Below are 25,559 nucleotides of genomic sequence, written 5' to 3'. Positions count from 1 at the left end.
CAGGTACCAGATTGTCTCTTTTGTAAATTGAATACCCCAAAGGACATTCTCCAAGCCTCAAAGCGTTCTACCTTTTTCTGTCCCATGGATTGGCACAATGGACCGAGTGAAGTCTCACTAGCACAAATGGATGGAATAGACTTCCTCAGAACCAGTCCCTGGGAGCACAGGAGCGCTCTGCTGGGTCAGATTATTTAAAAAAAAATTTTTTTAATGTTTATTTATTTTTGGGAGACAGAGAGACAGAGCATGAGTGGGGGAGGAGCAGAGAGAGAGGGAGACACAGAATCCAAAGCAGGATCCAGGCTCTGAGCTGTCAGCACAGAGCCCAATGCAGGGCTCAGACTCCCAGACCGTGAGATCATGACCTGAGCTGAAGTCAGACGCTTAACTGACTGAGCCACCCAGGTGCCCTTGCAGGGTCAGATTATTAAAGAAACTTCATTGCAGTCACCCTGTATTACTTTAGCTCATCTGCCAGGCTTGTTTCCCCATGGGGGGGGACATCTATTTAGATAGCTTCTATCAGGAATTCATTCATTTGACATGTATTTATTGATAGTATAAGAGAAAGATTATTCACTGGAACTTGTTAATAATAACAAGTAAGAATTTGTTTCAAGGCTATTGCAAAAGGGGTCAAGACTATTGTAATAGGAAAGGGAGTTTGAACTCAACTCTGAAAACAACAAGGACAAGTAGGGGTTTACATCTGACAGGCAGGGCAAGGGGGTGGATGGAACATTACTAAGAGAAACTTGGTTAGGTGTCAGGGATGTGTGGTGCAGAGAGGAGTTTGATTAGATCTCAAGACTGGAAAGATTCTCAGTTAACTGGCTTAGCAGGGTTATTGACTATCACTGGGCTCTGTAGGCCAAGGATGTGGACCAACATAAAGCCTAGCTGAAAAGGGCTCAGAGGAGGCTGACTAAAGTTTGGTCAAGGTGGGACCTTCACAATACTTGTCAATCCCTATCAATACTTGGCTACTTCCTGTGGTAGAAAAGTCTCCCTAAGAAAGTAACATTGGATTTAGGGCTTCAAGAATGAGAAAGAGTTGGTCTGGTGAAGGGAAGGGAAAGAATAGTCTAGATAGAGAAAGAAAGTGCAATAGAGAAACAGCAAGAGATATTCTTGGGTCCATACATTGCCCAGCTCCTCATTCAAGTTAGTATTTCTTCCTTTGAACGTTCTGGAAGTCTCCAGGATATAGCAGGCACACCGGACCCAAGAGTCAGGAACCTAGTTATCGCCATGCAGCTAGCTGCTGGTGTAGTTTCACTGAGCTTCTCTGCATCTGAACGTCATTATTTAAGATAAAAAAAAAAAAAAAAAGCAAGCCTTTGGGATGAGCTCTAATTCTGAGGCCCGTACCTCACATTGCAAGATATTTAGCATTCTTGGCCTCTGCCCAGTAAATGCTGGTAGCAGTGTCCAAATAATGTGGAAACCATCAACTCCTCCCACACACACATTACCAGACATCCCCCAAATGGGGAGGAAGTGATCTTACCTTTAAATGAGGATCACCACGTAACACAGATTCCTGCTAGCAGCCAGCTGCCTATTCTATTCCTGCGAGCGATCATTCTGGAAGAGAAGACCCAGCCCCCATCTTAATCCACCCTCCCTCGGCTCTCCCATACTCTGGCCTGCTGCAGTCAGCACAGTCAGCAATTGCTTGCAGGACTCATACGTTCTTCAGGATCTAGAGAATTAGGTAGGTGCATAAGTACCATCCCCAATTCATGAATGTGGGTCAAGCAGACAGGAAGGTTCAGTTCCTTCTGGGAATGTTCTCTATGAACCAGAATGAGGAAACTCTCCTAGTGCCTTGTTTAATAAATAGAAAAGGATGGATAACAGCCCATCAGTTTACAACAGGCAAGGATGAAAGCAGGAGGGTAAACTTGAGATAGAACCTTCCAGAGCCTGAGCATTTGAATCTTTTCCTCTTCTCCTCTTTGGGAATTAAACTGCTAATCTTACCAAGTAGCCCCTTGCAGTCTCTGAGATTTTGTTAGAATAAATATAGGCACTGAAATCCTCCTACAATAAAGAGGAACAAAATCCCAAGTCCCAAAATGTTGTATTTTCTCTTTGTGTGAATATTTAAATATTCAAATGATGTGTCTATATACATATGTAATGCATTTTCCAAATTCCGTTCTACTATTCCGGGTAGGATATTTTGGACCCATGTTGAAGATAAATGTGTGCTGATGTTTTACAGTATCTCCTGCAGTGTAGCTACTAAGTGGCAGCAATAAATAATAACTACTGGCTTTAATTGCTTAGAGAATTGCCAAGTGATAATCTGTGATGTAATTAAGTAAAGGAAACTAATGTTGTCTTTAACCAGCTCCATAAAATAATTCCCCAGAGCTTCCCTGTGTAAAGTCACCTTGTAGGGCAAAATCCTCTCCAAGCACAGTCTACCTCAGGTAGGAAAAGTCAGCCAATTCTTCGGGGGTTTTATGTTTTATTTTGGTTTGTTTTGTTTTGTTTTTTTTTAATGTTTATTTTTGAGAGAGAGAGAGACCAAGAGAGCGCATGAGTAGGGGAGGGGCAGAGAGAGAGGGAGACAGAAACTGAAACAGGCTCCAGGCTCTGAGAAGTCAGCACAGAGCCCGATGCGGGGCTCAAACCCATGGATTGTGAGATTATGACCTAAGCCTAAGCTGGACACTCAACCAACTGAGCCACCCAGGTGTCCCATACTTTGTATTGTATTGTTAAGTCTGCTATGATGAGCCTATGTTTATTCTCTTATAAACATATTAAATGTTACCTTTGTTTCACTTCCGATTCCTAGAATTAAACAGGGTGGAAATAAGGAGTTCTGGCTGAGGCTCAGTGAGTGGGTCCATCAGAGCTGGTCTACAGAGCCCAGGGAGAAGATACTCTTCAGTGTCCATGACCTGCCTGATTCAGGCTGGTTGGGGTGTGTGTGTGTGTGTGCATGTGGATCTTTTTCTAGGAGAATTCTAGAAACTCCCATATCTCTATTCTGACACGTCTCGTCCTGCCAGTTAACTATTATATAGTCACAAAGCTGTAGGCTCCAGCTGTCATCTGAAACCTCCAAAGGGCTGGGTTGTTTATTTTATTTTTTTTCTGTTGAAGTTAAGCACATGTCCGGTTGTAGAAGAAGTATAGGTGGGATTTGCAGGATGCTTTTCCTCTCTGGGCCATGGGATTACATTTATCCTGGCTTCAGAAGCATGTTCAATCCTCTTATCATTATTGTGATTTGTGAACCATCGCTAAGCATTATAGGAGTTGATCAATACCCAAATTCTCCTCATTAGGCTTGCCTTACTGGTGTTCAAACTCAGAAACAGTACAGATGGTGTTAAGGGTCTCTCTGAGCCTGATAGCTATGAAGGTACAGCCACCTTACATCCTTCTCTCTCCAAGAATCCAATAACCTTAAAGTATCTTAAGGGAGATAAAATACTTGAAGGCTGATAGCCAGGTGGAAGAATGTCTACCTGAAAATCAGCCAACAAGTTACATTTCTGTCAGGGTAGATAATAAATACATAAAAATACACCATCTCTGAAAATAAGATTTTTCTTTCTATTACATAATGATTTCCTGGGGCTCTCTCCTTTTAATCTTTTATGAATTTGATTGCTTGCTGCTGTTTCAATAGCTTATGATTAAGAGGGCTAGAATTTTAAAAAGGAGAAAGGGTAAACCAGCTTTGAAAACTTCAATCAGATTGCAGACTCTCTAAATTGAATCAGTCTCTATTAAGTCTTCTGATGTGAATTATCCATATTTTCCAAGGTTGAGACTCCTACTTACAGACAACTAATTTTAGAGCCTTGGGACTTCTTGGTTTTAAGATATTGTTAACCTCTTTATTAAGCACAGAGATTTGGAATTTTCATCTGAGTAGGCAATTCTCTGAATTAATGGAAATTATAAGATGTTGCGTACTTCCAACTCAAGTCACAGGTGTGCTTTCCACGAAATGCAATATCTATAGAGTCGTCTTGCTAATGGACTATTTTATTTAATTCAAGTTGCCTTGCACACTATTATCAGAGTTTGTGATTTTGGAAAGGAACCTCCTGATTCCACAAGTGACAGCAGCATACCACAAAAGGGAAGATACTCGGGAGGAAAAACCATCCAAAGCAATGTACTGTTATGGGATGGTTGTTTTCCTAAAATCCCTTCTCATCTGACTGTCCAGTTTCTTATCCTAAAAGTGACTTTGTTGTCATAAGAGCCAGACAGACTCATACGAAAGAATACTCAATTTCACATTGTGACAAGTCCGTAACCATGAACCATGTGAAAGATCTGTAAATGTCACTTGAATTCCATTGGAAGTAAGAACCATGTCACTCTCATGTGACATTCACCTTAACTCCCTCACATCAAGGGGGATCTTGCTCTTTGTGACCTCGGTTAGGCTGATATGATCTTAGCTCTGAGCATAGTATTTAATACTATGTACTAATTATTTGCATTCTTAAGACTTTTCCTAGTTTTTACTTTTCTGAAGCTCCTCAGCCAGGGGAGTTACCAGAAGAGACAAGCATGAAATTAATTTTTCATAGTCATTTAGTAATGGATGGAATGCTCATAACTCGCTTCCATGAGATGGTTTTTGAATTCTTTTGTGGCCCCCTATAGACTTTGGATCAATCCCTATCTAGAAAACTGGATGAAATAAACCTTTTCCTCACTTGCATTTCAGGATGTCTTCAAGTGGTATGTGGGGAGGAGTTCTTTCCCAGTGGGCTAAGAATCTCATGGCATACCAGACTTCTTATCTAGAAACATCCCCATGTAGCATTTCTTATTAACTCTTCTAGATTGTCATTTTCTTAGTCTTAATTAATGCCATTACTTTTTAAAAAAAATATTTTTATTTATTTCTAGGAGAGAGAGAGAGAGACAGCGTGAGCAGGGGAGGGTCAGAGAGAGAGGGAGACACAGACTCTGAAGTAGGCTCCAGGCTCTGAGCTGGCAGTCAGCACAGAGCCCAACGCGGGGCTCGAACCCATGAACCGCGAGATCATGACCTAAGCAAAAGTTGGACGCTTAACCGACTAAGCCACCCAGGTGCCCCAAATTGATGCCGTTATTAACCTTATGTGAATGCATGCATGGCCTTCTCCTAAACCAAAATTAAATCATAAAGTCTAGTTTCCTTCCCTCTTCTTGGATATATGCTGCTTAATGGCACATTATTCTATAAATATGAGCCATAATGGCCAAAGTGCTTACGGACACAAATCTGGCACCACTAGCAATGAGCATAAGAGACATTGAAGAGAGGGAAATTTTACCCACTGGTGTTTTCAACATCTATTTTTGTCTATTTTCACTGTTTTGGAGCATCTAACAGGTTTAGCATACCTGCCTTTCTTCCTTCACCAAGCATCATTTGTTGAGTATCTACTATGTGTACGTACTGATGGTTGCCAGGGACTCAAAGACAAGTAACACACTCCTAGTTCTGGTGAGCTCATAGTCTAGGATATAGAGGCAGGTGGTCTTTTCTGAACAGAACAGGAATTATTCTTGTCTGCAGACATGGCATCTATTTAAAGTGGTATTTCATCACCTGTGTGGCAGGAATGCAAACTCCAAACAACCATGTACTTCTAGGCACCTCCTTGACAGCCTTGACATCAAATCATATTAATGCCAATATCAACAATGTGTGCTGTCCTGGGTGCTGATTATGACTATGTAAGAACCTCTGTAAAATACAACTGCAGTGGCTGTGACTCACTTCTTACCTGACAGGGCTCCTTTTGTCTTATTAAGAAACCCTGTCCTTCCTCTCTTCACACCTACATCTAATCTGTAACTAAGTCCTAAGTACTGTCCTTCTTAGTTCTTCTCACAACCCTAACATTTCCATTCAGTTCTCACCTAATGTATTGCTGTCACCTCCTCCTAATTGGGCTGTGTGGTTCCAGTCTCCTGACACCAATTTACAGTCCCTGTTGCCAGTCCGAATATTCCTAAAGCATAACTGCCATTGCTCCCCACCCCCTGCGTAGACACTCAGTAGTCCTCTCATCAAGCAGAATGAAGACAAGTCACAACCCCCTTTCTGACCATTTCTATTCTTTTTGTTCCACAGCGTAGCAAACACACCATGGCTTCCAATACTCGGTCTCTGCGCTCTCAACTCTTACTGTTATTTGTACGACTCTTTCTTCCTTTTCCCTTCTGTGTCCAGTGTCCAAACCTTCCCATTCTTTACAGCCCAGCTGAAGGTGTCCCAAATCACCCAGCCGTAAGCGATCTCCTTTTCTCAGTACTCCCACACGCTTTGCGACCCCTATTACTTTCTCAATATGATACTCACTTATCTAATAATGCAAACCACCTTCTATGAATTATCATGAGCCAGTTGCTCCGTTGTGCCTCTTTTATATGTTATCTAACTCTATCATTACCTGTGGGTGAGTTGCTATGATCCTTCTTCTACAGATGAGAAAACGAAACCACAGAGAGATAAATAACTTAATAAGCTTACATAGATTGGCCAGGATTTGAATCAGAGTCCACCTAACCCCAAATCTCATTGCTTTTAATAAGTATGCTTCATTTGCCTCCCATATACCTATTTTTAAATATCCCCTACAAGTGTCCATGTATCAGCAGAAAAGGGGGGAAAATCCTTTTATCTTATGTGTTTTCCATAATGTAGAACTTTGTTAAATCTTTGAATGTATGCCTCCTGACTCCTTATCCAGTTCCAGGTACTTCGAAAATTTTAAAGAAGACATTAATTGATAAGAAATCATACTATCTGTTTAAGTGAGTAGATAGATACACTTGTTTTTAATTATTTTCAATTGGGGGGAGAATTTAGAAGCATTTGGATCAAATGCGATGAAAATATAGGTTTTATTTATTCAAACCATTTCTTGATTTAAACAAAATGGGGTGGAAGACAACTTCTAGGAGAATTAACTTTAAATGGTGAGTCACTGTATGTGCACACACACGCACACACACACGCACATGATTTATACTCTTATTTACCATGGAAACACAACAAAGGAAGAACACTGGCAGGCGGGAATCTGAGATCTTTGGTTGCAGTGTTATTCTGAATGTCAGATATGAATACCTGGCATTCTGGGTCTGTGTCTAGAGACGTAGGCCTGTCAGGATTCGTCTACAGAAACAAGGCCTCTTATCTTCAAGCTTTACTTAAGGGACAAAACAGAGACCATTTTTGTCTCTGTGTTCTCTATATTAGTTCTACATGAGGGCCCTGTTCTTAGACAAGATTATTACCCTTTTTTGTTCTGTCCTCTGTAAGCAAATGGTTGGGGAGGAGGCGGGCTTGGACCAGAGATGACTTCTCCATATTCTTTCCATATATTGTTGTCATACTGGGTAGAGCTAGACAAACATTTGAAATGGTTGTACTTGTTTTTATAAACTACACTCCATCTGGGTTGAGAATCTGTGACCTGGAGTGAACTTAAAACTCTGAAAGCGGTTGCTGTGCTGTAGCCTGCCCCTTATCTAAGACTCCACACAAAGGCAGGGGCATGTATGTTATGGTGTCAAGTGCATTATGTCTTTTATCTGATGCTGAGGCTTTGAGAACCAGATATTCCCATACTGCAACTAATAATAAATCAATAGGCAACTCATTATTCTGATATTATAAGGAATTGTATTCTTATGTTAACACAAATCTAAAAGTTTTCTTCACTGACCAGAATAAGATGAAATTAATAGGGGAGCCTGGGGGGCTCAGTCAGTCAAGCGTCCGACTTCGGCCCAGGTCATGACCTCACAGTTCGTGGGTTCCAGCCCCACGTCGGGCTCTGTGCTGACAGCTCAGAGCCTGGAGCCTGTTTCGGATTCTGTGTCTCCCTCTCTCTCTGATCCTCCCCTGCTCACGCTGCCTCTCTCTCTCTCACTCAGAAATAAATAAAACATTAAAAAAATTTTTTAAAAGGATGAAATTAATAAATAATAAGTTAAATGTAAGATGTTCTCTCTCTCTTTTTTCATTCATTCATTCTTTCTCTTTTCTTTCTTCCCTGATTTCTTTTTCCCTTTCTCCCTTTCTCTCTCCTCTTGAGAGCATAAGCCTCATCAAATCATGTGAGGCAGAATTAAGTCCAGGCTTCTGTTCCCTGGGTGATCATCCCTGCTGAGAAAAGTAATTGTCTAATTTACTTTCCAGCTAACGTTTAGGAAAATAAATTTAATAGCAAGCGCCTGCAAATATTAAGCCTACTACAGCAAAGTTAAACGTTTTTGTTAGTATCTTCCTTGCACCTAATGTTTTCAAAACGCGTTTGTTTGTTTTTTTACTTTTCCTTGATTACCTCATTGAGAAATATGTGTTCATTTTTCTCAATGCACCATGACACACGGAGACCATTCAGCTAAACCTTGATTCATGTAGGAATTATTAGAAGTCATTAAAAATATATCACCAGAATTCCCATCTCAGACCATGTTTTGAAAACCCTAAGTCCTAGAAGCTGGAAGAGGAGAAAATAGGTTCCTCTGGATTGAACACAATTGAATTCATACACTTTTCAGTGTCCTGCTTTCATCACGCCCATGAAAGCAGTAAGGCCAAAAAGGTTATATCCCTGGAATTCATGCAAGTTCAAACACTGCCTCCTATTGGCATGTGCTTTCCAAGCTTCTTCACACCTCATTTTGCATAACTCTTGCAACAGCCTTCTGCATGGAGGAGCAGGGAATTACCCCTTACTGAACTCCAACCTTCTAGGAGTGCAGTCACATATTTGACGGGTGAGAGAGCCGGGGTGTCAGCCTTCAAGTACAAGTCCTTTGGTCAGTTTACCAAAAGGGGCTTCTTCGCCTGTCCAGAGGCGAAAACACGTCAGAGGAGCTACAGATGGAGCACCTGGTCTGCTCCACCACGGCCAGGGCATCATTATCAGATAAGGGGCAAAGCGTAGGCAGTAACAATGAAAGTCATGCATGGTTATTTTACTAATTAACATTGAAAGAACCTTCCGTGGGAGGAAGAGATGAAGAAGCATGCTCAGATACAATGTTTCTGCATCTGTGAATAAAACATAGATATTTAGTAACAAACTATTTGCAAAAGCACTTTGTGGTTTAAGGAGGACTTTAAAACCTTCCCAAGAAAAAAACGAAACACTTGATAGTATTGAGGGTGAAGTTAAGAGATTTTGAGATGGAACTGGCCAGAAAGCTCTACCTACAAATATTAAGAGACTTTTTGCTGCAGCAGAAAAATAAGAATAGGAATATGCACTGTGATTTCAGAATGATTAAGAAGCTTCTCACTGCTCCTTCTAAGAACTAGTATCACTGGCAACCCTATCATATCATTTTACATGGTTATCTGATCACATAGAGCATTTTTTTTCCTTGTGGGAGTCTAGCTAGGTTCTAGATTCTAGAATCTCCACTAAAATTTCAAAGCACAAAGGAATCACTTCTTCAAGCTTAATTATCTTCACATTGATAAGAGGCTTACCATTCTCCACTATTTTGCATCCCACTTATAACATGCTGTTGCTAAGTTTTATAACTTCAGGTAACAATATTGGGTGCTCAGCTCATAAAAATAATAATACCTAAACATGAGTCACTATTTATCATCTCTAAGTGCTCACAATATAATGATGAAAGCCCTTAGATAAACCATGACTGAGTCCTAATCAATATAAATATTAATATAAATATATTATCCTTTTTGGGGGAGGTTTCTATTGTTTAATAATATAGTTCTTTACATTCCATTGGCAATTTGTAGTTCACATATATTATCACATTTGTGCTTTTAATTATCAACCAAAAACTGGTACAATCCATAACTGACTTCTGTTCTCATTTCTACAATTTACTTAAAGCATCTGACCATTTTGGTTTGCTTAGAAAACTTGTTAGAAGATTCATATGGATGGAGGTGGGGAGAGGGGAAAATGGGTGATGGGCATGGAGGAGGGCACTTGCTGGGATGAGCACTGGGTGTTATATGGAAGCCAAGTTAACAATAAACCATATTTAAAAAATTAAAAAATAATAAAATACGGTATTCAGGGGGAAAAAAGAAGATTCATGGAAACTTACCACAACTCTAATAAGCACTTTAAAAACAATGAACTTCTTATTTAGAGCAATTTTAGATTTACACAATTATTATGAAGAGAGCAAAGTTTCCCCTGTACTCTGCATCCAGATTTCCCTCATATTAACATCTTATGTTAGTATAGTGCATTTATTATAACTAATAAACTGATATCGATACATTTTTATTTACTAAATCCATAATTTATTCAGGTTTCTTTATTTTTTTAATGTTTTTATTTATTTCTGAGAGACAAGAGAGACAGTGTGTGCAGGGGAGGGTCAGAGAGAGAGGGAGACACAGAATCTGAAGCAGCTCCAGGCTCTGAGCTGTCAGCACAGAGCCCGACGCGGGGCTCCAACCCACGAACCGTGAGATCATGACCTGAGCCGAAGTCGGACCGCCAATCGACTGAGCCGGCCAGGCACCTCTATTCAGATTTCTTTAGATTCCACCTGATATCTTTTTTTTGCTCACAGAATCCCATCCAAGATACCACATTACATTCAATCTTCATTTCTCCTTAGGATCTTCTTGATTGTGACAGTTTCTCAGACTTTCTTTGCTTTTTAATGAACTTGACAATTTTGAAGCATGTTGGTCAAGCATTTGATAGAATGTCCTTCAGTTGGAATGTCTAATGTTTCCCTCTTGATTTATCTGGGATTATGGCTTTTTTGGAAGAAGATCACAGGGGTAAAGTGCCATTTTCATTGCCATATCAGGGGATAATACTATCAACAGGAGTTATCTCTGTTGTAGTTGACCCTAATCATCTGGCCAAGGTAGTGTTTGTCAGGTTTCTCCAGCTTAAACTTACTCTGTTTTTCTTCCTTTCTATACTGTACTCTTTGGAAGGAGGTCACTTTGCTCAGCCCATACTGAGAGAGTGGGGATTTATGCTCCACCTCCTTGAGGGCAGAGTATCTGCGTAAAGTATTTGGTCTGAGATGTGTTTTTAAATTATAAAAACCTGGAAGGATTTCACAAGTCAAAAGTTTTGTAAGGAGGAATAAGGGAAAAGATGAGGAAATCCTTAGGAGGAAGGCAAGAAGAAAGGAATTCAAAGTAATCATCACAACTAAGGTATGAGGTGAGGTTGTACACCTCAACATGCTTCTGACTTGAAGCATATTCCATTCAACTTTTTCCTACTCACCCAGTTCCTTGGTTAAAGTGAAGCATTTGAACATTCGGTAACTATAATGAAGTCCAGAATCCTTTCACTTTTCTCCTGAGATCATCCCATGGATCTGATACTTCATTCATCGACAATGCCTATCCTGCAGTGAGGTTCTGGTGTTGAAAATGCATAAATGGTCTCCACATTTCCAGACAGAGTTCAATACCTCTTCTTTATAGCGGATACAAGTGGATAAGTGATAGGAAGAGGTGTAATCTCTCATTTATACTGTTGCATTTAACTTAGAAAACTATTGATAGTAGACAGTGATTGCCGTGTAACAAACCATCCCCAAACTGAGTGGCTTAAGAAAGTAATCATTTATTGTCACTCACATTTGTGGGACAGCCAGATTTTATCTAGCCCAAGTTCAGCTGGGAAGTTCTGCTTCTCAGGAAAATCTGTTTGCTGGCTGAGAGTTACTGATCTGTGTTCCTCACCCTTTTCCAGCACGCTAGCTGTTGCATGTTTTTATCATGGCAATGTCAAAAGGCAAAAGAACAAGTAGTAACATTTGCAATCTCTTGTACCCTTATTTCTTGAAACACTTTTTTTTTTGTAACGCAAGACTATCTCTGTCCTCTTATCTTTTATTTCCTCAATTTTTCTTCCTTTAACTCAGTACTGTAAATAGGCTCTACCTAAGGCTTAGCCTTTAATCCTAACTTTTTCCATGTGTGTGCTTTTCCTAAGAAAGCTTATCCAGGGTCGGTTTTTCTAAATCCTTAATGGTAGTTTCCAGGTTACTATTAGGCATTTCCATATTTTCATAATCTTTAATCCCATGCTCCACTTAAATCAATGTTTCTCCCCAATACAAAGCTGTATGTTTTTTTTTTAAAGATTTTATTTTTAAGTACTCTCTATATACCCAACATGGAGCTCAAACTCATGACCCAGGGTCGGTCAAGAGTCACTTGCTCTACCAGCTGAACCAACCACATGCTCCTAAAGCTGTATGTCTGAAAAAAACTTTGGTCTTTATACCATGTTTGATGTGAATGCAAAAACAAAACCAAAGTCCTGATGAAAACCTATCCTACATTAATAGGAATCTGACAGCTTTTAAAGTTAAAAGAGAACACACCTGAAAGAAAACAATAATGATGAGAAGACTATTAAACACCATTTCCTATGAGAAATGATTAAAGTTACTAATATTTTTTAAATCTAGAGATTACATAGGGCATCATGATCATCATGTTTACATAGTTGAAGATATGTAACATGGAAGACCTGAGGTTTTTATCTTTTGTAGCAGAACTATACCCAACAGGTAGATTTGAGGGAGAAAAATATTAGCTTGATATAAGAAAGAAATTTTTAGTAAACTGCATGGAAACAGAATAGGCTATATATCTTTGTTTTTCAATTATTGTCACTCGTCTTTCCTGAAAGGTCTTGCTTCCCTTTTGCTCAGTTCCCATCAAAATCCTATCCATCCTTTAAGATTAATCCCAAGCCTTCATCTTTCAATAAACTCTTCCTTGACTACTCAAATTTTATTGATCTTTTCAACTCATGTTAATAGCTTCCTAGCCCACCCCAACTAAATTAAGCATTCTTTGAAAATAGAAATACAACACATAATTTTATAACCTTAAGTATGAAACACAATTTTGACCTTATAATAGACATTCAGTAGATTCTCACTGATTTACTGTTAGAAATCTTCCTGATTTCTAATCTGGAATCATTAGGCTTCATTAGAATTTGAACCAGGTTGAAATGCCCAAGGGTCTGATCATTTCAACTTCTTTCACAAGAGGAGATGCCTTCTGATTTCAATAGTAGCCAGAAGGAAGTAGGGAATTTTGCCATCACTTGCCATCCAAGCTTATATTTTCCTACTTATCAATAAAGACACTGAATTTAGAGGTTCTCTACGAGTTTAGATTTATAGATCAGATAATTTGTTGGAAGAATTAGCAGAATGAAAATGCCATCAATTTCTTCATGTCTGATAATTATTTAGCACAAAAATCATCAGGTGAATGGGAATATATGATGTGGAGGAGCACATAAAGCACTGAAGAGCTGTCACTCCCATTGGCATTCAGGTCTTCTTGTTGCCATAGTTACTGATGTACTCCAAGAGATTTCCCTCCTGAATCATACTCTGCAAAGCTTCAATGAAAATAAGCTATTCTTCCTGCTTTATTTTTCTCTAACCAGGAACTGAAGCTAAAAAATAGCTGCAATTCCATGGGTGTTTTCATACTTTTAGCAAGACTTTAAGCATACAAAAAGAATGAGGAGGTTAATTAAAATAAGTGCCTCTGCGTGTACCCCAATGTTCATAGCAGCACTCTCCACAATAGCTAAAACATGGAAAGAGCCTAAGTGTCCATCAACGGACGAATGGATCAAGAAGATGTGGTTTATCTATACCATGGAATACTACATGGCAATGAGAAAGAATGAACTCTGGCCATGTGTAGCAACATGGATGGACCTTGAGGGTGTTATGCTGAGCGAAATAAGTCAGGCAGAGAAGGACAAATATCATATGTTTGCACGTATAGGAGGATTAGGAGGAACTTGACGGAGGAACAAGGGGGAGAAGAAGGGCGGAAATGGTGGGGGAAAGGGAGGGAGGCAGACCATGAGAGACTCTTGAATGCTGACAAAAACTGAGGACTGGTGGATGTGGGGGGAGGGGGGGGATGGGCATGGAGGAGGACACTTGTGGGGATGAGCACTGGGTGTTATGTGGAAACTAATTTGACAATAAACTATTTGTAAAAAATAAAATAAAATAAAATAAAATAAGTGCCTCTGATTGCAGTTTTTACCTTATTTGTTCAGTGATGATTCACTGAGGACACAACTATGCTTATGGCCCAGTCCCTGCCCTAGAAGTTAACAGAACTCTGTTAGGGAGAGAGATAAGTAAGGGATGCATTTCTGGGAAATGCAATCATAGCTTCTGTGCCAGAAGCAGAGTATGGAAATCCATGGAAACACTAAAGAGAGAGAACTTGTAAAGTTTGGGGTGCTGATGCAGTTGGATCAAAGGGAGGTTCCCATCCTGTGAATCTTGAAGCACTGTTCCTCTGAGGTTTAGCAAACGTAGTTTTGGTCACTTTGGATACAGGACACCTGCGTTACCCTGCAGGCTGGGTTTATGGAGCGGTAGCGTGAGGCGACCAGCCCTCTACACACAACAAGCTATCATCTGCCAATTCTCACACACGGTCTCTCCTTTCCCCTTTGGCTACAGGAACTCCTTCACAGACATCCTCCGTGCCATCCTTCTGTCCCTGGAAGTCCTTATTGAAGATCCAGAGCTTCAGATAAATGGCTTCATTTTAATTATAGACTGGAGTAATTTTTCCTTCAAACAAGCCTCCAAACTGACACCTTCCATCCTCAAACTGGCTATCGAAGGGCTGCAGGTATGTTCACCCAATGTACAGTATGAGACTGTGTGCCAATGTACTTTTTGATTTCAATCAAAGTAATATTTGTCCTTTGGAATAGAAAAGGCAAACGTAGATGCAGTTCACCTGTGAATCCTCCATATTTTCACTTCAGCCTGCGTTAGATGGTTTTCTAAGGCAGTCCTCATTTTCATTAACAACTCTAAATTACTGTTACCACAGGCACAAATTACCTACTGTAGCAATTATGAATAAAGCTCAGAGACATTTAGCCTCATCCATCTGAGAGTTCACAAAAATGAAAACTAGGAGACATCTGCTCTATGAGCACGTCATATATAGAGGTTGCGTGGGGGCCTTCCAGGGCCTCTGGAAGCAGTTTAGCACCATGGAAATGCATCCTGTGGGTCCTCACTTCCCAGAATGCACTGTGCTTGAGTGTCTGTACTCAAGTAAATCGCTTCAGCACCAACAAAGGAAACAGACAAAACTCTACTTACTGTTTGATGACCAGTTGTCAGAACTTAGGGGAAGGGGATTTTGTGCTGCGTGGAGGTCGGGATGGCCAGTCTCCAGGGTCCCTTCTACTTTTAAAAACCAGTGATTCTGTGAAAAGTAACAAACTCAAAGGGCAGTACTGCGTAGCTTTCCGGTGACGACATTATTATAGTACAAAGTAAAGACACAGTTTGGGAAGGTTCAGAATCAGCACAGATAAAACTCATGTCCCTTCTTAATTCTGAAGGAAGAATGACCTTTCTCAAAGATGGCAGTTATATGCAGCTATGTAGAAAGCAAAATATTTGCTAATTCTTGGATCAACAATCATGACTCATGCTCTTCAAAGTACAAAAGTAGGAGACCCATTCCCACCACTCCTGAGCCTCTAGTGTGATGAGTTGTTGATGGGGCTGATTTTTACTCATATTTGGCTTCCTGCAAATCTCTTAGCACCTCACAGGCCTCTGATAAACATGTTTCTTGAATGCATTTTTTTTTATTGAAATGGTTTCCTATTTCAAGGGTAGGAGAAGTACGGTGGGCATTTCAGAAGAGGAGGAGTAAATACACCCTCTTCCACTAATGGCACATTGTCCTGGGTGGCCCCATCATGCAGCTATCGGGGGCATGTGTCTGAACTTGCTTTTGTATTTTTAGACTACAGGCAGTGTCCTGCCTCGCCTTAACCATCTCGATCACAGATTGGTCTGCCCTATGCTATCAATCACTTGCTCTCAGCTTTAACTCCTTTTCTCCAGACTCCTCTTACCCAAATCACTGAACATCTGACCTCCCTCTCCTTACAGCTTTTATCAAAAGGAGTTTTAAAGAAAGCTGCAAAGTTTATTTCATGCTCTATAACTATGCTGACCGTATTTCCAGGGTTTTCTGTGATAGTAGAAGCTTCATTTAATTTTATCCATTTTAAAAAAGATAATCCATTATGTGTATAGGTAGTTGTGATTTAAGCTCTATGTATTCATAAGATTTTTTTTCATAAATCAGGAAAGCAAATGTCCTTTATCTAACCCTGTGTTCTATTTTTTCCCCTGAAAATGTGTGGATTATATAATATGTCCCTTGCCAACTTCACCAGGCTGTTGTGGATCTTACTGAGTTAATGCATGTGAATGTGTTTTAAAAGGTAAGGCTACACATAAGCCTGTAAGATATTTTTGTGAGAAAGAGGAGGTGACCNCTTTTAATCTTGATGAGGTCCCAATTATTTATTTTTGCTCTTGATTCCCTTGCTTTTGGGGATGTGTCAAGTAAGAAGTTGCTGCGGTGGAGGTCAAGGAGGTTGTTTCCTGCTTTCTCCTCTAGGGTGTTGATAGTTTCCTGTCCAGAAGGTGACCTTTTGTGGGCAAGGTGGTCCCACCTGGGCCTTTACTTGTATCAGAGCCTGGGATGAATTCTACAACATCCTTTCTATAGCTCTGTTAAGGAATAACCTCTGCTAGGACAAGGAGAGATGCATGAGGTTAGGATACTTCCTCCCATGATCTCACAGAACAATGACCTGAACCCCTTTGCTCCTCTCCCTTTATGTAAAGTGAGGGAAACTCCTGTGACTGTGGGAAAGTATCAGGCCAGTCTGAAGTCTGGCTATCTGGATTGGAATGCAGATCTTTCTGGGAATTCTGCTTGCCCAGGCTCTGAAGACCTGGGAACCCTTAGGAAGGTGCAGTCTTTCCTGCTAAGAGAAGGAAGCCAATGGTCCCAGGGGATGCTAAGCATGGGTATAGCTCCTCCATCTGGGATATGGGCCCCCTGGACCACCTAGCTGTTGTCTTGGCAACTGTGAAAAATCCCTCAGGGCCACTGCAGACAGGTGGTGCTTATGCTACACAGAGGACAGTCAGATCTGACCATCTACTGGCAACTTCTCACTCCAGACTATATTTTCTCAGGCTTTGGGAACATTCAGACCCCAAAGAGGTCACCCCTCTACTGGCTCTTCCAGTGATCTTTCTTCATTGCAGGGATTGTTTTTATCCACAATGTAGCCATTAACCCCTTAGACATTTCAAAAAAGTCATAACTTGTACTGAGCAGAAATCATACCTTTGGTATTATGCTAAGTGGACTGAGCCAGTCAGAGAAAGACAGATATCATATGATTTCATTCATATGTGGAATTTGAGAAACTTAACAGAAGACCATAAGGGAAGGGAAGGAAAAATAAAATGNAATAGATATAAACAGAGAGGAAGGGAGGCAAAACACAAGAGACTCTTAAATACAGACAGCAAACTAAGGGTGGATGGGGAAGGGGAAAATGGCTGATGGGCATTGAGGAGGGCACTTGTTGAGATGAGCCCTGGGTGTTGTATAGAATGATGAATCACTGGAATCTATTCCTGAAGCCAAGACTACACTGTATTTTAGCTAACTTTCCAGAAAAAAAAAAAAGAAAGAAAGAAAGAAAAAGAAAAGGAAAAAAAAGAAAAAGAAAAAGAATTCATGTCTTTGTGGTCACACTTGTTGTAAAAGGAAGGTCCCATACATACAGGTCTCCATTTGTCAGCCATGAAGATTCAAGATAAACTCTACAACACTGCTGATGTGGGTGAAGGCATAGACTTTTGTGGAGAAAGGGAACGCGAGGCAAGGCCAGTGTCAGTGGGAGAAGAGAGGCCCCCGTTCTTCTTCCTGTGCCCCCTCTGAGAGCTCTGATGAGGTCAGAGTATCGGCTAGGCATGCGGGGAATTGCGGGGGACGGGGAGCCTGTGTCCCAGTGAGGAGACATTGCCCTCTCTGCTGTTCTGCCTTTGTAGGGTACCTGTGAGACGGCAGCCCTGTCAGGGGGAGTCATCAGACCACTTTTGTGCTAGGCTGCCTGGCTTAGGGTTTTAGCTATTTATAGGAGCGGTCTCAGATTACCTGCTGCTCAAACCCCAGATAATCTGGGGCCCTGGGAAATTACCACGTATAGGTAATACAACACCTCACACAGGGAGAAAGGGGGTGGGGCTCACCGCTCAGGCAGTGAGAATTTAGAATCATTTTTGGTCATCCCACACCTTGCATAACAGCCTAGTTCCCAAGCCCTGAGTTACAGTCTATTACCTCCATTCTTTGTTCTCTGTAAAGACAGTTTTTCAGTGCAACCCTCAGTTACTAATTGTTGTGCGTTGAGTTCCTTGAGAAGCTGACTCTGCCACAGAGGTTAGCACGCATGAGGGTTAGTAGGGGGTACTCTTGAGATCAACTCCTGTAGAAGGGAAGTTGTGGAAGAATGTTTGCCGGCAGAAGTTAAGCTAGGGTTCGGTCATTTCCAGTGAAAGCCTCAGGTGTTGTGACTGAAATGACCCTTCAGATTTGTCCCGGATTGGGGCCAAGGGGTTGGACTTTGATATTCCCACCCTGTTTAGTCACTGGGGACAGGCTGCTCTGGGAAGTGGTTGTGAGCTTGAGCAAAGCGACTCTCTTTAGCCTGAAGCCCCAGAGAGCACTGTTATCTGCCAACGTTCTGCTGGCAACTTCCCTGGGCAACTGAAGAATAAATCCACAGTCCTGAACGAGGCCTGGCAATATATTAGAATATTGACCATAATAAGCAAAAGATTTGGAATATCCTGTAATGTAATGTCAAGGGGCTTCCTTTATTTTGAATCTAGATGTTTAACTGCTTTTCTTTCTTGGTTACATTTCTCAATTCTGCCCGAAGTAGAAGCAATACCCGGTAATATTGAGGTGTTGGGCACTGGGTTAGCAAATCAGGGGTCTACCAGTTGTATTTCTGTGCTTCAGAAGGCAATTATATATATTTAACTGATCCTTGAGAAAGGAGAAAAGGCACTACAATGGAACTGAGATAGTCTTTTCAACAAATTGTGTTAGAACGGGACATTTCGCGTGCAAAAAAACCCTGAATCTAGATAGAGACTTTCCACTTTCCACAAACACTAACTCAAAATGGATCACAGACCTAAGTGTAAAACTGAAAACTATATAAATCCAATAAGATAACATAGGAGAAAACCTATATGACCTTGGTTATGGCAATGACTTTTTAGATACACCACCAAAAGCACAATCCATGAAAGAAAGAATTGAGAAGCTAGATTTCACTAAAATTAAAGACTTCTCCTCTGCAAAAGACAGTGTCCAGAGAGTAAGAAGAAAAGTCGCAGACTGGGAGGAAATATTTGCAAGATACATCTGATAAAGAATTGTTATCCAAAATATACAGAGAACTCTTCAAACTCAACAATGAGAAATCCAACAATCCAATTAAAACATGGACCAGAGACCTGAACAAACACTTCACCAGAGAATACATATACGTGGCAAATAAGCATAAAAACAATGTTACACATCACATTCATCAAAGAAATGCAAACTAAAACAACAACGAGATACCACTATATACCTAATTAGAATGACTAATATCTGGAATGCCAATAGCATTAAATCCTTTCAAGGACATGGAGTGACAGAAATTCTCATCCATTCCTGGTAGGAGTGCAAAATGGTACATCCACTTTGGAAGACGGTTTGGTGGTTTCTTACAAGATTAAACATATTCTTACCATATGATTCAGTAACCGTACTCTTTTTTACCCAAAGGAATCAAAAGCTTATATGCACATAGATGTTTTTAGCAATGTTTTGCTTCATAATTGCCCAAACTTGGAAGCAATGAAGATATTCAGTAGGTGAATGGATAAACTATGATACAAAGCAATGAAATATTATTTAGTGCTAAAAAGTATGAGCTATCAAACCACAAAAAGACATGCAGAGCCCTTAAATGCATATTATGAGGTGAAAGAAGTTAATCTGAAAAGGCTACATACTGCATGATTCTAATTATATGGCCTTCTGGAAAAGGCAAAGCTATAGAGACAGTAAAAAGATCAGTTGTAACCAGGAGCTGTGGGTGGGGGTGCGACGTGGGGCAGGATGAACAGGCTGGGCACAAAGGCTGTGTGATGTTATAATGATGGATACTTGTCATACATCTGTCCAAATTCATAGAACATACAATACCAAGAGTGAACCGGAATGTAAACTGTGGACTTTGGATAATACTGATTCGTCAGTGTGCGTCCATCACGTGTAATGAATGCACCACTCTGGGTGGGAGGGACGCTGATAATGGAGAAAGCTACACATGTGTGTGATCAGGGGCTATATGGGATTTTCCATATCTGTGCCTTTCCTTCAATTTTGCTATGAACTTAAAACTGCTCTACCAAGTAAAACCTTAATGAAGAAAAAAGGTAATTATGTTGCCTCTAACAACAATTATCCAAAAAATGGTATGTGCATAGAACTTTGGTTATGTGCTTCATAGGCTGAATTAGTGAGTTATAATAATAGCTCAAAAGAAGACTGCTCTTTAAGGGATCATCAGATTTCTAGATCAAAAGTCACGCTGTACCAACAAGTCATGAAATTCTAATAGTGTATGTATTATACATTCCTCCTTTTACAGCGATGCTTTGAGGAAATGTCATTGTTTAGAATGTTAAGTTGTCCCAGTTACATAAATATTCTATGAATATTAGTTCAAAGAACTTCAGTTAAAATACTAATTTTGAGAATGCCTGGAAGCCATCTTCTCTCACTCGTTGTTTGATCTCTTAAATGCGGTCAATAATGTCTAAAAGAGCCGTGTATGTGTTCATTACAACTTGTTTAAATTTTAATCAAAGTTTAAAGTAATATTTATGCCACCATTTTAATACAGCTCAGCATTATTCTCAATTCTGCTGGGGAATTCTGGCAGAATGAGCAACACACTGAAATCCTGCTCTTGAGTTTTGTAATGTCTCCAAAATCAATTTTTGGAATTATTTCTTGTAAATCATTGTGGCCCATCCATTACAATCAACACACAGCATTTATGCATTTATCAATGTTCAGCCAACCCAGATACTATAAAGAGCTTACTGGCCCGGAGTGTGTTCCTTGGGAAGAGCTGTAGCCTTGCATCCTGCGGGCTATTTACAAAATGTTTGATTCCCTTAAGGACCCAGGCATTTGTTAAGGGTTTAAAGAAGCTTACTTTTCACTCACTGGAGGAGAGCCAGACATCATTCATTCTTTTTTCTCTTTTCCCCTCATTTCTGGGCTTAAGTCATTTTCCTCTGGCCAATCAGACACTTTTTCTATTCATCCACTCTTCATTCACGGCTTACTGTGTGACTGTTCCATTTTTAAGACAGTATTATAATATTTATGTTATAAATATTATAAATATTTGACTTATGCTGTTATAAGTATTTGATTTATACTGACTACATCCCAAGCACTTTTCACATACTATTTAATTTCTACCATAAACCTATGAGGTAGTACTGTTATGACACCGCATTTTACAGATGACAAAACTAAAAACTAGAGAGATCAATGGCTTGCCTGAGGTCTTTAAATGGCAGAACCAGGATCGAAGCTTGAATATTTGGACTCTGCTCTCACCTACATCAAAGCGTGGCTGCACCCGCAGCAGTTACAACACCTGGGAACATTTTTGAACGTTCAAAACGTTCAAATGTTTTTGATAGAGTTCTCTCCCTTTCTCCACCTCCTTCCTCAAACTCCCAACAGCTTTGAGCCAGTTTAGTGCAAAAGGAGGTCCCCCACTTTTCAAACTCTTAGCCTTAAAGTGAGGATGGATTTGGAGTAATGCTCAGAGGCTCGGCCAACTGCAAATCATCTCTCTCTCTCTCTCTCTCTCTCTCTCTCTGTTACCCTGCTTCCCACCTGCGTCCGTTCTCTCTACCCCCTTCCCCTTTTTCACCCCTTTTCTAAAACCTATGACATGCTCACTTGCCTTTAGAGTATCCAAAGTGCCCTCTTCACCTAAAAGACTAGAACAGTAAAAAGTCTGTCAAGTCAGTGGGCAACGTGACAGTTCTCTGGGGTAAATGAATGCATAGTGTGATTAGAAATTTGGAAAAGCAGTTTGGGCAAATGCATTTCAAGTTGGTAGTAGATTCACACCGAATCAAGCATCAGTGACTCACACCTTCAGATATAGTGTCTCCTGGTTATTCATTCAACTTAGAGAGTGGGTCAGGTACTCTCTAACTAAACAGGATTTGTAGCAGAGAACTGAGCTCGCCAGGCTTCCTGAAGCTTACATGCTAGGACTTTATTATGCAAAGCATAGTCCACAAACTGCCAATATCAGCATTGCCAGGAGCTGGTTAAAAATGAGACGCTCAGGCCAGTCCACTAATCAGAATCTGCATTTCAAGTTCTCTAATGTGCAAGTGCTCTGCATGCACATTAAAGCTGGAGAAACACTACTGCACCAGCTGGCATTGCAGGGTAACAGGATCTCTGCTTCAAGGGCATCAGATTTCCCTGGAGGAATCCATACAAGCCTCATCACTGGATCTCATTCCCAATGTTTTGGATTCATAGATCTTGAGCAGAGCTCATGAATTCACCTTTCAAAACCAATCCCAGGTGATGCTGCTGCTGGTACAATCACACTTTGATGTAGGTGAGCATCAGCTCCAATTATTTGGGCCTCAATTCCGGTTCTGCCACCAAAAGGCCTCAGGCAAGTCATTGACCTTTCTAGATTTTAGTTGCATCATCTGTAAAATGTGATGTCATGACAGTGCTACCTCATTGGTTTACGGTAAAACTGGACTGTGCATGAAAGGTGGCTGGAACTAAGTGCCACAGACAGTGCTCGCTGAGTGATAGAGTGTAACTGACAGAGTGAAGAGAGCAGCTCTTATCCATGGGCTCCTGTGGCTCCAACCTATGGATTTAAATGAGCATGCTCTCCATTGTCCCACATCCGTCAGTGTGGCTCCCGGAAAATGAGATCTCATCAACCCGTTCCCTGACCCCGAACAGGGAGCTCTGTCTCCTTACTCACCTTAGTTAATGACTTAGGTCCAGATTGCTGTCACCTGCCCAGGCTGTGGTACCTGAGATGCTGTTTCTTTGTATTCATGTGGTGTGATCCTTGTAATTATCACCAAACAGTCCACTGCTCACGCTTTTGCAGTTGGGTGATTAATGGGGTCAAAATCACCTCTTTCATCCAGCAGGATTCTTTAGCGATAACATTTATGCTCTCTTTTGTTGATTCCTGCAGTTGTTAGGTATTAAAGAATATTAGATAGAAACAGCTTGAAGGGAAAGGATATTTCTACGTTGCCAAGAAGTTTCTTAATTTATGTTTTCTGAACACTCCCAGTATATTTGAAGAACACTTTCCCTCCAAACTATTTTTACTTTCTCAGCTACAAAGCTATAAATCTGAATTTGCAATAGTGCAATACGTTACTATGGAAATATTAGAAGAATAAACTAGCTCCTCTAATGCTCTGTCTTGTTAAGTATCAATTAAACTCAGGAAGATAATTAGGGCTAATGAGACTCTAGTGACCCTGATGGCAAACAGTATGGCCTATTTAAAATAGTTCCAATTAAATAGGTATATCTCTAGCATCTTTTTTATTAAATAGTTTTTTTTGGACTCTCATGATTTATAGATCTAGCCAATGCTCTAATGTACCCATTTAAGAAACAGGTACTAAGTCTTTGCACCAGTCACAAAAGTAAGCAGATGCAATCCTTGCTCTCAAGATGTCATGATCCAAAGCAGAGGCAGACCCAAGAACAAATGATGAAACAATGAGCACATGCAGAAAGAGGGATATGCACCAGGTTCATAAAATCCCAACTCAGGCCAGAGGTGTTAGAAACGGCATCCCGAGTGAGGCACACATCAGCTGATTCTTAGCAGATGAGTTCAGAATAGCCAAGAGGAGGCAGGGTGGGAGAATTTCAGGCATGGGAGATAATACAGGCAAAGACATACAGGCAAGATATACTCAATAAGAGAGAGAAACGGAATTGATTTTATATTCCTGGAGTGTACAAGGACCAGGCAAGGAGCTTGTGTGCCCTGAAGACATTGATGGCCACTAAATATATTGAAGCAGAGTGGTAACACAAATTTATATTCACATGTGATCCATTTGGTGAGTATGAAAAGGGAAGATTCAAAGGCAGGAGAATAATTAAAAGGCAAGTGGAATAATTCAAATAAGAAATAATAAGACTAAGTAGGGGTGATGGAAGGGATTCAATAACTACATAAGAAGTAAAATAAGGCAGTGCTTGGTGGTTGGATCCTTGAGTATGGAAAGTGGTAGAGAAGTCAAGGCAAAGCTTAGGTGTGCAGCTAGGGTGAAGGGTGGCTGGTGGTGCCAACCAATGAGATCATGCGGACAGGAATGGCAGGTGTGGGGAGATAATGAGCATTATTTGAACGTTGGACATGGTGAGTTTAGGATCCCATGAGATATTTGAGATGTTTATGTTAAGTCTGAGCTGAGGGGAGAGGTCTCGGCGGGATCTACAGAGTTGGTGGTATCTGAAATCATGGGAAAGGAACAGATCATTCAGAGAAAAACTAGAGTGATGAACAACGACTGAGAAAAGAACCCAAGTGATGAGCATTATAAGTGAACAAGTTGGATGAAGAGGACCTCACCAAAGAGAAAGGGGAGGTTGAGACAGGGAGGTGTGAGAAGAATCCTGAGCTCATCTCCTGTCAGAAACTAAGGGAGTGGCGCTTCAAGGAGGGAAACCGCTTGAAGGTAGTGGTGGGAGTAGCATTTAGAGAGCTCTGGTTTGAGGAGGAAGGTGGAAAAATGGAGATAACTCTATCAAGAAATATTTCCTGGAAACCACAGCAGGTGGTGGATAGAGGAAAGTGGAGGAAAAGGAGCAAGAAGATGGTAGCGGAAGAAGTAGCACATCTTACTTTCCTATTGGACAGGACTTTCAGCAGCAGAATATAGTAAGGGCCTTCACACAGCTGCGGAAGGTCAGTTTTGACAAAAGATTGACCGTTGTGAATTGTTTATCTCCAAGTTAATATTTCTCAGTGCACCAATGTAGAGATCTCTGCCTTCATTATTATGAAATGAGGTGTGACATGGCTATCCAGGGAATCTGCTGAATATATTATATATTTGCAGAAATATGGACTACCTATGAGTTTCCAGACCTGCCAGTGTCGTGGCACAGCATTAATCAGTATTCAGCTGTCTTGGAGGCCAGCTGTTGAAGGTACCAGTGTGGAAAACCTTGCTCTGTCATCCTCGTTCTCTGGTGAAGAAGCTATAGGTATTAAAATAATACTACATTTCCAAAAAAAAAAAAAAAATTCAATCAGAGCCCTTTGGTTTCCTGGAATGAAAAAGCAACTCAAGTCTGGCTCGAACAAAAGAAAAATGGAGGGGAGGGACATTCACATAAAAGTAAAGTTTTCTATCTTCCAGGCTTGGCTAGTCCTAGAGGCGAAGTTGAAACAATGCCTTAGGAGCTCAGTCTTTCCTTCTCTGTCCTTCTCTTAGTTACACTCTTCTCTGTACTGACCTCATTCTCAGACAGGCTTCCTCCTGAGAGTGAC

General features: G+C 40.6%; 1 protein-coding gene across 1 annotated transcript in view; it reads left to right on the top strand.

Moving 5' to 3' along the window:
- Positions 1–25,559, top strand: part of CLVS1 (clavesin 1) — a 171,238-nt gene that overhangs the window by 69,449 nt on the left and 76,230 nt on the right. The window contains exon 3 of the mRNA XM_077751815.1: positions 14,497–14,671. Coding sequence (XP_077607941.1) covers positions 14,497–14,671 — 175 coding nt within the window. The remainder of the gene's footprint in view (positions 1–14,496; positions 14,672–25,559) is intronic.

This window comes from Crocuta crocuta, unplaced genomic scaffold, assembly GCF_008692635.1.
Source record: "Crocuta crocuta isolate KB4526 unplaced genomic scaffold, BGI_CrCroc_1.0 scaffold20, whole genome shotgun sequence".
In the NCBI taxonomy this organism is placed as follows: Eukaryota; Metazoa; Chordata; class Mammalia; order Carnivora; family Hyaenidae; genus Crocuta; species Crocuta crocuta.
The sequence above is the reverse complement of the archived record's forward strand: the minus strand, read 5'-3'. Positions and strand labels throughout refer to the sequence as shown.